We start from the raw sequence: 17,571 nt of genomic DNA, 5'->3' as shown, positions 1-17,571 counted from the left end.
TTTCCCTAATAAAGTGGCCTGAAGCAGACAGTTTTACAGGCCACATCAGGCCTGCATGTCACATTATGTTGGCTTTCAAAGTGATGTTTAATTCCTTTTGGAATCCAGCCAGTGGGGATATGCAACATATGGAATTTCTATTCACCTGCAACCTGCATTCAGAATGACTGCTAGGGTTGAGAAGACTATGATATGAGATTACCTTTTTAACATCTAAACTCCAAGTAACAGACTGGAATAGTTTAGACAAATTATATTTATATGTGAGTAGCATAAGATTAATGAATCAATCAATGCAATTTAAAAAAATCTGCCTTCAATAGAGCATGCTGGGAAATATAATAATGATGAGAGTGGTTTTGGTTCAACTCTGGTTATTAGCACAAACACTGGGGATATTTTACACCACTGAGTGGTAATTTAATTATTTACAGGGCTAATTTAACTCTTTAATCAACACTAGAAATGTTACACTGAAAAGCAAGTGTCACACCTTGTCAGACCTTATATTGTCTCTATTTGGTTTGGTCAGGGTGTGATTTGGGGTGGGCATTCTATGTTTTATTTTCTATGATTTTGTGTTTCTATGTTTTGGCAGCTGTCTATCGTTGTCTCTGATTGGGAACCATAGTTAGGTAGCCCTTTTTCACTCATTTTGTTGTGGGTAGTTAACTTTGTTGGTGGCGCTAATGCCCTGTCAGCGTTGTGGTTTCATTTGTTGGTGACATTTTGAAATAAAAAGGAAAATGTACGCTCCCCACGCTGCACTTTGGTCCACTTATTCCTTCCAGGAAGATGGCCGTGACAGCAAGACTAGTTAAAACGGATGAATTTGCTGTGTGCTATGAAAGGGACACAGCTGCATGCTTCCATATATTTCAAGAACCTTTTAGAATTCTGAAGAACTGTAGACGCGACGTCAGTAACCCCACACTTAACTCAAAGGTACTTTATCAGGCAATATAAGTTCTCCTAGGAATCTTAAGAGCTGAGAAAGAACCATATAATAAGCTTTATTTTTTTCAGTGTAGGGGAAACTTCACCCCAGAGTGTGAGCCAGCGGAGCCAGTCAGGCTTTGTTTGTGGTGTTGTTACCGAACATTCAATTTTGGGGAGAAAAAAAACAAACAATGTTTGGACAATATTGAAGACTCTTACGTGTTGTACTCTATCTTTGTGTCTCCTTACTTTCTCCTCCTTTTATTTTCTATGTTGCTCCCTGTATTCTGAAATCAAGATGAAAAAAACAACAAAAAGTACTACCTCACTAATCATAGTCATTTAATCTTTTTGTTGTTGCTGGCTCACACTGGGGTGAAGTTTCCCCTTGCCTAGTTAAATAAAGGTTAAATAAATGAATAAGTAAAAATAAAAGTTAAGACGACATCATTTTCACCTCGATAACTTTACCTTTGTCCTCCTTTTGTCCTGAATGTTCTCTGTCTGTGTATTTATTTTCTTTCCTTGTCTCTCTGCTACTCCTGTGATCCATCTTTGTAGCATTCTCTCTTTCAGATGCTCCCTCTCATTATGTTTCTCTCTTCTCACGATCATGGTCTTTATCCCTGTCTCTACAAGGTTATCATAAAATTTTTAGCTCCACTTATCATGCTGCCCCTAGTTATGTGCCTCCTAAGGTAATCTGTATCTTATTTAGTTATTTTCTTCATAATTCGACAAGTAGCTAATACAATATTATTCTCATTGACAACACGCACAGCAATAACAAAGACTGGCTTTGCTGCAAAGAATATTGGTGTAACGTTATAACCACTAACAAAATGGTTAGTTACCACTACCATTAGCTTTAACATCGTTAGCTGGCAAGCAAACTAACGCCTGGAGTTTAGTTAGTCTAGCTGTCTATCTCTATGTTTGCCACACATATGTGTACAATTGTTGTGTATCTAGTCACCAGTTTATCTTCTCAGGATGCATGTTATTGCCTGTATGTTCTTCCTTGTGAAATATTCAACTGATTTCAGAAATAAAGCTTCCAAACTTGTGTTGACATTATCCAGTGCCATGGCAGCAGATTTCGATTGCACAATCGCACTGAAACTAAGGTAAATGTGTCATGTTCCCTTGACAACAGGATCTTTAATCGATCAAATAGCAACTTCTGCAAGAAAGAACAAATCACCATGGATACACAGTTCAGTCCATAGAAATATAATGACTAAATTCTTAGATTACTCAATTCCATTTCTATCGGGAAGCCTTTAAATATTTATTAAAAATTGTAATCTGTATTTATTGGTTTTGTTTAGTGTAGCCTGGGAGCCAGTCAGTTAAAAAATGATGATGATGATGATGATTATTAGGCAGAGGTACTGAATTGATCACACTGAAAGCTATTCAAAGTTTTTATTGATGTGTGACAGAGATGATGATGAGACTAGAGAATGTTGCTATTCCTGAAATATGTAGTGGTCTCTACAGATGTTGGGCATGGGGTGGCGATTTTGTGTCACATGAAGCTATTCCTTGACCTACAGTTCCTTGAAGGAGGGTTTCCACTAGCTGAATGTGATTGGTTAATAATCTAACACACCTTGGGTGTGTTGTATGGTTTTCAACATTTAACACATTAACTGCAGGGATTGACACAAAATGTCTTGGAAAAAATGTACACAAATCATGTTTTGCCAACACTGGGATTGGATTAAAAGTAACACAACACGTGTCATCCCTAATTAGACACACGGATGTCTTTTTTTAAATCACTCAGCTGAGTGTAGAAATGGGCGGGGGTTATGACTTTGTGGGAAGAGATTGGTAGAAGCTAGTGACGACCCTGAAGTAGTACAGAACGCAAACGTGCGTTGGGAGAGGAGTGCGTTGAAAGAGTGCGGCTGCAGTAGGTTATTGCAAGTGGAGGACTACCCGAACTCTGCGCGGTATGAGGGAAGCAGCGTGATATTATTGAAGAATGAGACAAGAAAATTAGGCAAATGATATGGTTGCGCGTATACTTTATTGCAGCGTGGAAGAATAATCAATGCCCACTTTTTCCAGGGCAAAATGGGCTCCGATGCGGTTGAACTAACGTGAGCGCAATCTGTGGTTGACTCCGAGAGGCTCTGCGCGCTCTCCGCGCAGGAGGTTTAACATTGGTGACAGTTTAATAAAGAATAGAAGAAGCGTCTGTTGTTGAGGTCTTTACTCCAACATCTCATCAAAACTGTGGGCGCAAAGAAACGAATGTCAATAGACAGTATGACGGCTGTACGAAGCGCCCATGCACATAATGGGAGCTCCGCTGGATCAAAGGAGGATGGACAAAACACTCCGAGCCCGGTTAACACCGGCCCCAATACAAACGTATTTCCACCCGCAGACACCGGCGATGACAAGTCTGGGTCTTCCGTCGGTGAACTAACTCAGACATGGATTCAGTTTACAAAGACATTCGTGCTCATTTTTCCCATATATGTTTTGGGATATTTTGAATTCAGTTTCAGTTGGCTCTTAATAGGACTTGTAATATTTTTCTGGTGGAGGAGAAACACAGGATGCAAGAACACCCGACTGTACAGAGCCTTGGCGTTCTTTGAACAGGAGGAGAGAACTGTCAAACAAAGTCTGACAGCTTCTGATTTGCCATCATGGGTAAGACCAAGATGCATTTATAAAGGGAGCACCAAAAAAAAGTGCACAAAATGTTATCTTTATCCCCCTATTCAGTTTGCCACTCTGGATTATTATTATTATATTACTACCACATTTGATTAGCCTCCATCAAATGTATTTGAACATGTTTTTTCTATAACCCATATAAGCCTAGTGCACAGCACACATTAATCATTTAGTTGTTTTTGAGTTTCTAAGAAAACCATCACTCTGGGATCTGAACACAGAACAGTGTTGACCTGTAAAGCTCTGATCACACAGCTGTCCCCAGCAGTGACATTAGACAAAGCCCCTCTAAATACAGCATTGCACAATGGTAAACCGGACACCAGAGTGGGAGGGACACATGGGCCCCAATCACATAACTAATAACACCTTGCATGCATGATTATGCCTGGAAGATGCACCCAATCGAACCATCACTTATTGTTCGCCTGGTTCTAGGTCTGATTGTACAATCATTGGCATGACGATGAGTGACAAGGAGTTGGCATGATGACAAAAACAGTCTGGCACTCAGGCGAGCAAAATGTAGGGCCATAGGAGAAACCCCCAACTTAAACGCAACTTGTCAATAATGCCGCCTGACTCAAGTTGAAGACGTCAACTAGGCCTATACTTGATGAGGATAATTATTCACAATTTATAAGCTGCTTGAGATCTACTCAGCAAGTGTCAAATTAGGATAGTATCATTATTTGTCTGTCTCTTCCTTTTTAGCTGACAAGGTGACTACTCATTTGGTTAATGGGGAAAAACGTGGGGGGACATCAATTTTCACCCTATTTTTATCCTAAATGTGTTGCTTGTCACACTGTCATGCCTTGTGACTTGTCTCCTAAGACACATCTTTCCAAAGGGCTCTGTTAAAGTAGTTATTGCGGGTACTTCATCAACTTTTAGTGTGTATAGAACCCTGCTGGAGTTAGTGTGATGAACTAGCTCTGAAGGTCTCTCTCTAAAGAGGACTTAACTCGATTTAGAAGTAAATGAAATGTCTGCCTCAGTGCCTACTCCACGCCGATAGCTGCCAGCAGCAACGATTCAGTGAGTCAGTATATTATACTATTATACTTGCCTTCTTACCTTCTTTTCCGGGTTTCAGACAGTCAGGTATCTAACCCTCGACCTGCTGTTTCCCTCGACTATCTACACATCTTATTATGTATCTACTTTATTATTATTTTCCTACATCTAGACGTCTCTCAAATTCGTACTTCTTTCTCCATTACTACGGCATATTCTCACAATCTACGTATATACCTCCTTTCCGTTAGTTTACATAGGTAGTGGCCACAGATAGCATTGGTAGTGGCCACAGATACCTCGTGTCATTAGACTCACTAATATACTCTTGATCAGGTTCCGCTTAGATCTCAAAATTAGCTAGTTTACATTGGTACTGCAGATACCTCGTGTCATTTCAGACAAGTCACTGGGGTCTTCTTCCTCCCTAGGTGGCTTCTACATCCAATTTCTGTCTTCCAATTGCATAGAATACTACCTATATCAGGGTTCTCTACACAAAATTCTAAAGACAGGTCACCAGTTCAGTATGCCCATCGGATTCTAAAGATTAATGTCCAAACCACACAACAATCATTAAAAATATTTCTCTAAATGTAGCCCGAACGTCAATTCCCCAAATCCGCGAATAAAGATTTACTGACCTTTTTCTTGTAGGATGGGAAAAGCAATGTTAGTTGGATTCCGTCACCGTCTCTGTTAACCTTAGATATATACCGGCCTGCTATAGAACTCCAATGTCAGGGGACAGGTCTTTAATTTTTGGGTCAAGGACCCGCAGGCGCACTGTTTTCGGTGTTACTTCGGGACGACAGGGGCAGGTATTGGAATCCGGCTCGAAGGACCAAATTGTCATGAGAATTTCGTTATCAATGTTCATAAATTTCAATTAATCTACTCAGCCTGCAACCGAGTTTGTAAGGTTCTGGTTTAAATGAAACGGACAGAGTTCCCAGCTTACAATAGTCAAAATGTGTATTCACGAGAGCATTCTCAAGTCCATTATACAAAGACATCCATGTTATACTTGTGCACATACTTCCACACAAACAGTAGGTATCCTACGCACATGCATACACACAAACAGTAGGTGAGTTGTATCCTTCTCCAGAGTTCTCACCCCTGTGTATCACTACACAGCCGACAGTTCCATTCCTCCGAGATTAGGGAAACCTTGAGAAGTACTCCCTGTCCTATCATAAGTTTCTCAGAGTTCTAGCCAGGTCGGGTCAACCACAGTTTAATTGTTCTCAGTATTTTCTTAGGCACACACAAACACACACATATCTCTCCCTCCCAGTCCAACCTAGTTGGACTTATATTTAATACTTTAATATTCCTTATACATGCTAAATAAACTATAATCCCTAATGGTTAAGTTTCAGGGTAGAATTATTTAATCATTATCTTTAAACATATAAATTATTTTATCACCGATTAATTGGAATGGCCGTTTAATTAGGGCCGATTTCATGTTTTCCTAACAATCGGTAATCGGCATATTTGGACACCGATCATGGCCCATTACATTGCACTACACAAGGAGACTGCCTGGCAGGCTGACTACCTGTTATGTGATTGCGGCAAGGAGCTAAGGTAAGGCGCTATAGCTAGCATTAAACGTATCTTCTAAAAAACAAAAATCTTAACAATCACTAGTTAACTACACATGGTTGATGATATTACTAGTTTATTTAGCTTGTCCTGCATTGCATATAATCGATGCGGTGCCTGTTAATTTATCATTGAATCATAGTCACTTTGCCAAACGGGTGATTTAACAAGCGCATTCGCGAAAAAAGCACTATCGTTGCACCAATGTGTACCTAACCATAAACATCAACACCTTTCTTGACATCAATACATATATTATATATTTTTAAACCTGCATATTTAGTTAATATTGCCTGCTAACATAAATTTATTTTAAGTTGCAAAATTGTGTTCCTTCTCTTGCATTCTGTGCAGCAGAGTCAGGGTATATGCACCAGTTTGGGCCGCCTGGCTCGTTGCGAACTGTGTGAAGACTTTCTTCCTAACAAAGGTAGCCAACTTCGCCAAATGGGGGATGATTTAACAAAGGCGCATTTGTGAAAAAATCACCATCGTTGCACAAATGTACCTAACCATAAACATCCATGCCTTTCTTAAAATCAATACACAGAAGTATATTTTTTTTAAACCTGCATATTTAGTTAAAAGAAATCCAGGTTTGCAGGCGTTCATTGCACACAGAGTCAGGGTATATGCAACAGTTTGGCTCGTTGCGAACTAATTTGCCAGAATTTTAAGTAATTATGGCATAACATTGAAGGTTGTGCAATGTAACAGGAATATTTAGACTTATGGATGCCACCCGTTAGATAAAATACGGAACGGTTCCGTATTTCACTGAAAGAATAAACGTTTTGTTTTCAAAATGATAGTTTCCGGATTTGACCATATTAACCTCTTGATAGTACCCTTCCCGGATCCGGGAAAGTAATCATCGCCTGAAACTAATTAGCATAACGCAGCGGACATAAATATCCCTAGAAAATATTCCTATTCATGAAAATCACAAATGAAATATATTGAGACACAGCTTAGCCTTTTGTTAATCACACTGTCCTCTCAGATCTCAAAATATGCTTTACAGCCAACGCTAGACAAGCATTTGTGTAAGTTTATCATAGCCTAGCATAGCATTATGCCCTGCTAGCAGCAGGCAACATTTTCACGAAAATAAGAAAAGCAATCAAATTAAATAATTTACCTTTGAAGAACTTCAGATGTTTTCACTCACGAGACTCCCAGTTAGATAGCAAATGTTCCTTTTTTCCAAAAATATTATTTTTGTAGGCGAAATAGCTCTGTTTGTTCTTCACGTTTGGCTGAGAAATCGACCGGAAAATGCGGTAACTACAACACCAAATTAGCTCCATAATATCGACAGAAACATGGCAAACGTTGTTTAGAATCAATCCTCAAGGTGTTTTTCACATTATCTATTCGATAATATATCCACCGGGACAATTGGTTTCTCATTAGAAGCGATTGGAATAATGGCTACCTCAGTACTTTACGCAAGATTTTCTGCGGGAGCCATCATGTGACCACTTGTTCAATGTGGACCCTTACGGCTATTATTCAACATAAATGCGTACAAATACGTCACAATACTGTAGACACATTGGGGAATACGTAGAAAGCGTAAGCTCATTCGAAGCCCATTCATAGCCATATAAGGAGTCATTGGCATGCAACGCTTTCAAAATATTGGGCACTTCCTGATTCGATTTTTATCTGGGTTTCGCCTGTAACATCAGTTCTGTTGCACTCACAGACAATATCTTTGCAGTTTTGGAAATGTTAGTGTTTTCTATCCAAAGCTGTCAATGATATGCATAGTCGAGCATCTTTTCGTGACAAAATATCCCGTTTAAAACGGGAACGTTTTTATCCAAAAACTAAATACAGCCGCCCAGTTTCAAGAGGTTAATGACCTAAGGCTCGTATTTCTGTGTGTTATTATGTTATAATTAAGTCTATGATTTGATATTTGATAGAGCAGTCTGACTGAGCGGTGGTAGGCAGCAGCAGGCTCGTAAGCATTCATTAAACAGCACTTTCGTGCAGCACTTCAAGCCTATCGACTCCCGAGATTGGGCTGGTGTAAACGATGTGAAATGGCTAGCTTAGTTAGCGGGGCCGCGCTAATAGCGGTCCAATCGGTGACGTCACTCGCTCTGAGACCTTGAAGTAGTTGTTCCCCTTGCTCAGCAAGGGCTGCGGCTTTTGTGGAGCGATGGGTAATGATGCTTCGAGGGTGGCTGTTGTCGATGTGTTCCTGGTTTGAGCCCAGGTAGGGGCGAGGAGAGGGATGGAAGCCATACTGTTACACTGGCAATACTAAAGTGCCTATAAGAACTTCCAATAGTCAAAGGTATATGAAATACAAATGGTAGAGAGAGAAATAATCCTATAATTCCTATAATAACTACAACCTAAAACTTCTTACCTGGGAATATTGAATACTCATGTTAAAAGGAACCACCAGCTTTCATATGTTCTCATGTTCTGAGCAAGGAACTTAAACGTTAGATTTTTTATGGCACATATTGCACTTTTACTTTCTTCTCCAACACTTTGTTTTTGCATTATTTAAACCAAATTGAACATGTTTCATTATTTATTTGAGGCTAAATTGATTTTGTTGATGTATTAAGTTAAAATAAAAGTGTTCATATTGTAATGTTGTAATTGTCATTATTACAAATAAATAAATACATTTTAAAAAATTGGCCGATTTGAATCGGTATATGCTTTTTTTGGTCCTCCAATAATCGGTATTGGCATTCAAAATCATAATCGTCGACCTCTAATAGGCATGCCTCAGGCACTGAAGGAGAGACTGAACGCTGGTGCTCAGCGTTCTCTTTCTGGACACGACCAGCTGGTCACTCAGACTGAGACGCTGAAACATGCCACTTGGGTTGTGTTTCTGAGGAGAAGGAGGGGGAGAGGGCGGTATCTGAAACCATGATCTATACAAAAGATTCCTGACCTTCTTGTCCTCTAGGAGACACATTTGCTCAGCAAAGCTGTCATTTAACCTCTCTAGGGTATGTGGGACACTAGCGTCCCACCTGGCCAACATCCATTGAGATTGCAGAGCGCCAAATTCAAATACAGAAAAACTCATTATAAAAATTCAGAAAAGATACAACTATTTTACATTGGTTTAAAGATGAACTTCTTGTGAATCCAACCATGGTGTCAGATTTCAAAATTACTTTACGGCGAAAGCATACCTTACGATTATTTGAGAACATAGCCCAGCAGACAAATCATTACAAACAGTAACCAGCCAAGTAGAAGTTACACAAGTCAGAAATAGAGAGAAAATGAATACCTTACCTTTGATGATCTTCATATGGTTGCACTCAGAAGACATTCATGTAAAGTGGCTGTTCCACTGGATGTCAGAAGGTGAATTCACCAATTTGTAAGTCGCTCTGGATAAGAGCGTCTGCTAAATGACTTAAATGTAAATGTAATGTAAATGTAAATGTTCCTTTTGTTCGATAAAGTCTCTCTTTATATCCGAAAACCTAGTAATCCACAGGCACAAACGCAGTAACAACAGGCAGACAAAAAATCCAAATTGTATCCGTAAAGTTCATAGAAATATGTCAAACAATATTTATATTCAATCCTCAAGTTGTTTTTAGCCTAAATAATCTATAATATTTAAACCGGACAATAACGTCATCAATATAAAAGGTAAACAAGAAAGGCACTCTCTGGTCGCGCGCTTGAAAAAGCTCTTTGACACGGCAGGGTCCACTCATTCAGACTGCTCTTACTCCCTCATTTTTCAGAATACAAGCCTGAAACAATTTCTAAAGAATGTTTACATCTAGTGAAAGGCATAGGAACTGCAATTTGAGTCATAAGTCTATGGATACGGTAATGGCATTGAATAGAAAACAACAACAAAAACATTCCTACTTCCTGAATGGATTTTTCTCAGGTTTTCGCCTACCAAATCAGTTCTGTTATACCCACAGACATTATTTTAACAGTTTTGGAAACTTTAGAGTGTTTTCTATCCAAATTGACTAATGATATGCATATCCTATCTTCTGGGCCTGAGTAGAAAGCTGTTTGATTTTGTCATGCTTTTCATCCAAAATTCCAAATGCTGCCCCCTACCCTAGAGAAGTTTTAAAAATATATATGTTTCACCTTTATTTAACCAAGTAGACTAGTTGAGAACAATGCATGTGCAAGTAGAGATACTGGGGTGCAGAGGAGCAAGATAAATAAATAAATAAATATGGTATGGGGATTAGGCAGTTGGATGGGCTGTTTACAGATGGGCTATGTTTAGGTGCAGTGATCTGTGAGCTGCTCTGACAGCTGGTGCTTAAAGTTAGTGAGGGAAATATGAGTCTCCAGCTTCAGTGATTTTTGCAGTTCGTTCCAGTCATTGGCAGCAGAGTGGAAGCAGAGTGGAAGGAAAGGCGGCCAAAGAAGGAATTGGCTTTGGGTGTGACCAGTCAGATATACCTACTGGAGCGCGTGCTACGAGTGGGTGCTGCTATGGTGACCAGCCAACGAGAGAGTACAGGTCGCAGTGGTGGGTAGTATATGGGGCTTTGGTGGCAAAAGGGATGCCACTGTGATAGACTGCATCCAATTTGTTGAGTGGAGTGTTGGAGGCTATTTTGTTATTTTGTAAATGACATCGCCGAAGTTGAGGATCGGTAGGATGGTCAGTTTTACGAGGGCATGTTTGGCAGCATGAGTGAAGGATGCTTTGTTGCGAAATAGGAAGCCGATTCTAGATTTAATTTTGGGTTGGAGATGCTTAATGTGAATCTGTAATGAGAGTTTACAGTCTAACCAGACACCTAGGTATTTGTAGTTATACACATATTCTAAGTCGGAGCCGTCCAGAGTAATGATGCAGGACTGGCGGGCAGGTGCGGGCAGTGATCGGTTGAAGAGCATGCATTTAGTTTTACTTGCATTCAAGAGCAGTTGGAGGCCATAGAAGGAGAGTTGTATAGCATTGAAGTTCATCTGGAGGTTAGTTAACACAGTGTCCAAAGAAGGGCCAGAAGTATACAGAATGGTGTCATCTGTGTAGAGGTGGATCAGAGAATCACCAGCAGCAAGAGCGACATCATTGATGTATACCGAGAAGAGAGTCGGCCCGAGAATTGAACCCTGTGGCACCCCCATAGACTCCCAGAGGTCCGGACAACAGGCACACTGATTTGACACACTGAACTCTTTTAATGAAGTAGTTGGTGAACCAGGCGAGGCAATCATTTGAGAAACCAAGGCTGTTGAGTCTGCCAATAAGAATGTGGTGAATGACAGAGTCGAAAGCCTTGGCCAGGTCGACGAATATGGCTGCACAGTAAAGGAAAAGGGTGACTACTTTGAAGAATCTCAATTTGTTAAAAAAAGGTTACTACATGATTCCATATGTGTTATTTCATAGTTTTGATAGTTAGTAAAAATAAAGAAAAACCCTTGAATGAGTTGGTGTGTCCAAACTTTTACTGGTACTATATATCATAAGCCCTTTCATTGAGGGCCTAGTTATACCCTAACACAGTTAGGAATCTCCTGGTTTACAGGCCACATCAGGCCTGCAAATTACATTATGCTGGCATACAAAGTGATGTGTAATTCCTATTGGAATCCAGACAAAGTTAGGATATCCAACAAGTGGAATTGTTAATTACCCGCAAACTGCACTCAGAATGACTGCCAGGGTAGGGAAAATGTGGTATGGAGACTACCTCAATCATGTAAACTGGAACAATCATCTCAGTAACGGGTGAAATAAATCAAATTACTAACAGATTGAATTAGTTTAGAGAACTGTAGGTTATTCATCTCTGTGTAGCATAAAATTAGTGCGTTGCATCAGAACATTGCTAAAATGTCATACCTAAAATTGTGTTTGCCGACTGCTCCTGTTTGTTTTGGTTGAAAAATAAATCTGCTGTGAGTCATAGGCTGCTGCGTAGCACTGCCCATACTAATGTAAAATCCTGCTGCTTATTCAGGCTCCTGTGAGACATAAGCAACATGTCAAGGTAGCTACTGTATGGAAGTTGTATACCTCCAGGTGTGTAATGTTTTTTAAATAAGTAGATACAAGTTTCTTCTATAATATGCTTTGAAAGTATTTCCATAGTTAAATAACAGCATCCCCATTCAATCCACTTAAATGGACGATACTGCATTTAAATGACATCTCAATTTCTGTTGTGAGGTGTGAAGTACCTCTTGACAGTTGCACAGTAATTTGATATCACTCATTTATTCGTTGAGTAAATGATGTATCCGCAAGGCACTATCCTCTGACCACTATTTTGTGAATTTGTTGCTTTATAGTATGTGTCAGGTTAATAGAAACCATGTCCACTTGAGTGCTCCTGATTGCATAACAGAGGCACTTGTGGCATTTAAAAAAAGCTAGGCTTGAATCTGTCAAACCCAGCAGTAGTTTATCTCCCTACTTCCCACTCCTCTCACTGTCAGATCCTATGCTCCTCTACGCTGTCACGCTAATGCTGCATCAGCTCTTTTCTCACCCGCGTTAGCATTACTGCCTCCTGTAGCTCTCACATGCAATCTCGTTGCCACGGCTACACCGCTGGAGCCGCTGCTCCTAAGGGGATAACGCATGACAGCACACTTCCTATGTGTTGTGCTGGAAAGGTGTGGTAGCCTAATTAGAAAAGTTTTGCTTTTAGACTATGATGATTGTTGGCTTATGAGAGCCAGTGTTATTTATTTATGTGGTTTGTGTGTGTGTACGTGTGTACGTGTAGGTACAGTATGTGGGCAATGTGTATGCTCAGGGCTCTCCTCTCTTTCACTGATGCTCATACTTTGTGGAGTGGCCAGCTCCAGCTCCAGTACTGTTATGTCTTTGTAATAACCAGGAGGGGTTCAGGAGTACTGCAGGACTACATCCCAAATGGCACACTATTCCCTAAATAGTGCACAAATTTTGACCAGAGTCCTATGGACACTGGCCAATAATAGTGCAATATAGGCAATAGGGTGCAATTTAGGATGCAACGCAGGCAGCAGCCATACTTCCGCTAAACCTAGGCAGAATATCTCATGTCCAACAGCTATTTAACTTAAAATAACAATGTACAATGTGTTTGTTTAGATGGAATCAGTGACTACTGGTACTGGGCAAATAAAACAGTGATGTCTTTATTTTTTTTCTCTTTAGGTCAACTTCCCAGATGTGGAAAGAGTGGAGTGGCTGAACAAGGTAAAAGAACAAAGAGGAATATACTGTTAGAATTTCCACTTCTATTTAGATGAGGACCTACTTTTCCTGCTTGGTTTTGCGGTGTAGATACATTTTGGTTCCAGGTAAAATGTTCAAATAAGGTTCTACCTGGAACCAGAAAAGGTTCTTCAAAGGGTTATCCTATGGAGACAGCTGAATAACAGGCACTTTGTGAATATGGGACCTGATATTAAAGAATTAATTCAGTGAATTCAGCTCCTTCACTCTGCCTCTTACATTTCTGTGTTGACTTACTGTATGATAGTCAGAATGTACCTCCGGTACCAACTTACTAATCCGTTCCCCCTCCCTCTGGCCCTACAGACTGTCAGACAGATGTGGCCGTATATTTGCCAGTTCATAGAGAAGCTGTTCCGCGAGACTATCGAGCCGGCCGTGAAGGGAGCCAACTCCCACCTCAGCACGTTCCGCTTCAGCAAGATCAACATGGGGGACAAGGTGAACATCAAGACTTATCAGCAGGAGTCTCTACCTAACCATGCCTTATGTTTATAAGATGTTCAACCATTCAACAGGCGGTCAAACCTCCCCAATCTGGTTTTAAAGGTCCATTGCAACCGTTTTTATCTAAATATCAAATCATTTCTGTCTGGGTAACAATTAAGTACCTTACTGTGATTGTTTTCAATTAAAATGGCTTCTTCGCAAAGGTGCATTTATCAAACCGGAATTTTGCTAGTACTGTCTCTGAGTGGGAAAGGGGAAAACAGAAAACTAGCTGTTATTAACAAATTCACTGCATGGTGATGTCACATTGGAAAGGACAAAGCTCCATCCCACCAAAACAGGCTTACATTTCAGGCAGTCTTTTCAAACAGCTCTTACATTTTTCTTATAGGTGGGGAAAAGGGCAAGTGCTCAAGCACCCCTAGACCCGTATCTGTGCATGTGCCTGTGTTGTAGGGACAGCTGGTGGGTGTTTCCCATAGTTTCCAGGAGGGGACACAGAGTAGTGGCGATGTTCATACTGGGTAGAAAACAAGTGGGGGGCTGAGGCCTTGTGGTGATATCGTGATGTTCTCTGTCTTGTGTTTAGCCTTTAAGGATCAACGGGGTCAAGGTTTACACAGAGAATGTGGACAAGCGTCAGATCATCATGGACCTACAGATCAGGTGACCTGACTATCTCCATTTTGGACAGATTGTAGCCTTTGGCTTGTCATAGAATGTACTCTGTGCAGTATGTAATTTTTATTTTTTTACATAGATAAACATGCCATTTTGATGATGTTGAACTTTTTTCTCCAGTTTTGTTGGAAATACTGAAATTGATGTGGACATCAAAAGATACTACTGCAAAGCTGGTATTAAGAGCATACAGGTAATGCAGAAATTATGTTATTGTCTCATTCTGTTGTTTTAGGATTAATTAGAGGCATAAAAACCTAACATAACATTTCTTGGGTGATAATATTTTAATATGTAATTTCTTAGGGATGTAAAACACCGGGGGGGACAAGTTTTATTTTATTTCATTTAACAAACACCCTTCACTTGAAGTCTGAATTGGATCTGGGGCTGGCCATAAAAATGTATTAACTATATAACTCTGTAATGGATGCTCTGATCGTTGATAATGTCACGGATAACCTGTTCATCAGAGTCGAGGACAGTAAACTCCAACCGAATGTTGTGAGTGCATGTAAAAGTGACTTTAATGATGCCTGCTTGCTCAATTACACTGGCTTGCAAACAACATTAGATCTGTTTTTACTGCAATGACTTGCAAGCAATATACTGTGTGATCAGTTACCTTGTGTGCGGTGTTAGTTTAGACTTCGGTTTTAGATGTAGTTTTAGTCTTTTTTGACTAAAATACCTTTTCATCTTCGTCGCATTTTAGTCATTTCATCCTCCTTATCAGTCGGCTAAAACTCTGGGCAATTTTTGTCTAGTTTTAGTCACAACCATTTAAGTCACCTATTAGTCAGTGCATTTTTTTTTACCCCATGAAATCATTTATATTTACCTTTTAACTTCCATCATGTGCACTTTCAGATGGCCTTGTCCAACTAGGCCTACTTTCCCCTCAAATAGCTGACACGTTACTATTGTGGCAGATTGTAACCAATGCCCGCCAGTTTCAATTTCGTTAACAATAACTATGACAAAAAAAAGACATTCCTGACGAAAATGAATGACGGTAACGAGACGAGATGCCTTAAAACAATTTACAAAAAAAATAACTATAACCAAAAAAAACAACGTCATTTATATTTCACGACAGTGTGATGAGAATTCCATGTGAGACTAATAAACATAAAATTTGACATGAAGCTCCTTTTCATCTATTTGGTCCAATCATAAGCATGCATGCCTTTGCAGAATATTTTATGCAATCCTCTCATTGGCAGAATGAATGTCTTTCAGTTGCACAGTCTGATTGAGCTGATCTGTCTGGCCCTCCCATAGGCTACAGCTCTTGGCGGTCACTTCTGTCACTCGTCTCTCTTTTGAACTGATGCGCAGCCAGGACACTACAATTGTAACCTCAACTAGAAATAATACTTTTTACTTTCTTACTGTCACGTAGGCTGTTTTTGCTTTGACCACAACAGAAGCTCTATTTTGCCATGTGCGTTGTTATTCATCTGCGTTGCTGCTCTTGCAGTTGGCAAAATGCGAGTGCAGTTGTTTTTTCTCGATTGAAAATGTTAATTATATTTGCTGAGTATTAGTACAGTAATAATTCTGGCATTGTTGGAAAGCTTGGATTCTCCGCTTTTTTTCTTTATGGATTCACTGTTATGGCCATCCTTGTTCCTGTACCCAAGAAGGCAAAGGTAACTGAACTAAAAGACTATCGCCCGTAGCACTCACTTCTGTCATCATGAAGTGCTTTGAGAGACTAGTCAAGGATCATATCACCTCCACCTTACCTGCCGCCCTAGACCCACTACAATTTGCATACTGCCCCAATAGGTCCACAGACGATGCAATCGCCATCACACTGCACACTGCCCTAACCCATCTGGACAAGAGGAACACTTATGTAAGAATGCTGTTCATTGACTACAGCTCAGCATTTAACACCATAGTAACCTCCAAGCTCATCATTGAGCTTGAGGCCCTGGGTCTCAACCCCGCCCTGTGAAATTGGGTCCTGGACTTCCTGACGTTCTGCCCCCAGGTGTTGAAGGTAGGAAACAACCTCTCCACTTTGCTGATCCTCAACACTGGGGCCCCACAAGGGTGCGTGCTCAGCCCCCTCCTGTACCCCCTGTTCACCCATGACTGTGTGGCCATGCACGCCTCTAACTCAATCATCAAGTTTGCAGATAACCTCTCACTCAACATCAACAAAACAAAGGAGATTATCGTGGACTTCAGGAAACAGCAGAGGGAGACCCCCCCCCCCCTATCCACATCGACGGGACAGCAGTAGAGAAGGTGGAAAGTTTTAAGTTCCTCGGTGTACACATCAAGGACAAACTGAAATGGTCCATCCACACAGACAGTGTGGTGAAGAAGGCACAACAGTACCTCTTCAACCTCAGGAGGCTGAAGAAATTTGGCTTGTCACCTAAAACCCTAACAAACCTTTACAGATGCACAATTGAGAGCATCCTGTCGAGCTGTATCACAGCCTGGTATGGCAACTACACCGTCCACAACTGCAAGGCTCTCCAAAGGATGAGGCTGTCTGCAAAACGCATCACCGAGTGCAAACTACCTTCCCCCCTCGACACCTACAGCACCTGATGTCACAGGTAGGCCAAAAAGATCGTCAAGGACAACAACCACCCGAGCCACTGCCTGTTCACCCCGCTATCATCCAGAAGGCGAGGTCAGTACAGGTGCATCAAAGCTGGGACCGAGAGACTGCCTATAGCTTCTATCTCAAGGCCATCAGACTGTTAAACAGCCATCACTAACACAGAGAGGCTGCTGCCTACATACAGACTTGAAATCATTGGCCACTTTAATAAATGGATCACTAGTCACTTAATGCCATTTTAATGCCATTTCACGTAATGCCATTTTAACAATGTTTACGTATCTTGCATTTCTCACCTCATACGCTAACAGTCAAAAGTTTTAGAACAGCTTCAAGGGTTTTTCTTTATTTT

The 17,571-nt window shown here is 40.5% G+C and overlaps 1 protein-coding gene across 1 annotated transcript in view; it reads left to right on the top strand.

Annotated features, from left to right (window-relative positions):
- The first annotated feature begins 2,834 nt into the window (after positions 1 to 2,834).
- Positions 2,835 to 17,571, top strand: part of LOC135522604 (extended synaptotagmin-2-like) — a 37,448-nt gene continuing 22,711 nt past the window's right edge. The window contains exons 1-5 of the mRNA XM_064949029.1: positions 2,835 to 3,612; positions 13,418 to 13,459; positions 13,805 to 13,939; positions 14,538 to 14,614; positions 14,750 to 14,822. Coding sequence (XP_064805101.1) covers positions 3,205 to 3,612; positions 13,418 to 13,459; positions 13,805 to 13,939; positions 14,538 to 14,614; positions 14,750 to 14,822 — 735 coding nt within the window. The 5' untranslated portion in view covers positions 2,835 to 3,204. The remainder of the gene's footprint in view (positions 3,613 to 13,417; positions 13,460 to 13,804; positions 13,940 to 14,537; positions 14,615 to 14,749; positions 14,823 to 17,571) is intronic.

This window comes from Oncorhynchus masou, chromosome 30, assembly GCF_036934945.1.
Source record: "Oncorhynchus masou masou isolate Uvic2021 chromosome 30, UVic_Omas_1.1, whole genome shotgun sequence".
NCBI lineage: Eukaryota > Metazoa > Chordata > Actinopteri > Salmoniformes > Salmonidae > Oncorhynchus > Oncorhynchus masou.
The sequence above is the reverse complement of the archived record's forward strand: the minus strand, read 5'-3'. Positions and strand labels throughout refer to the sequence as shown.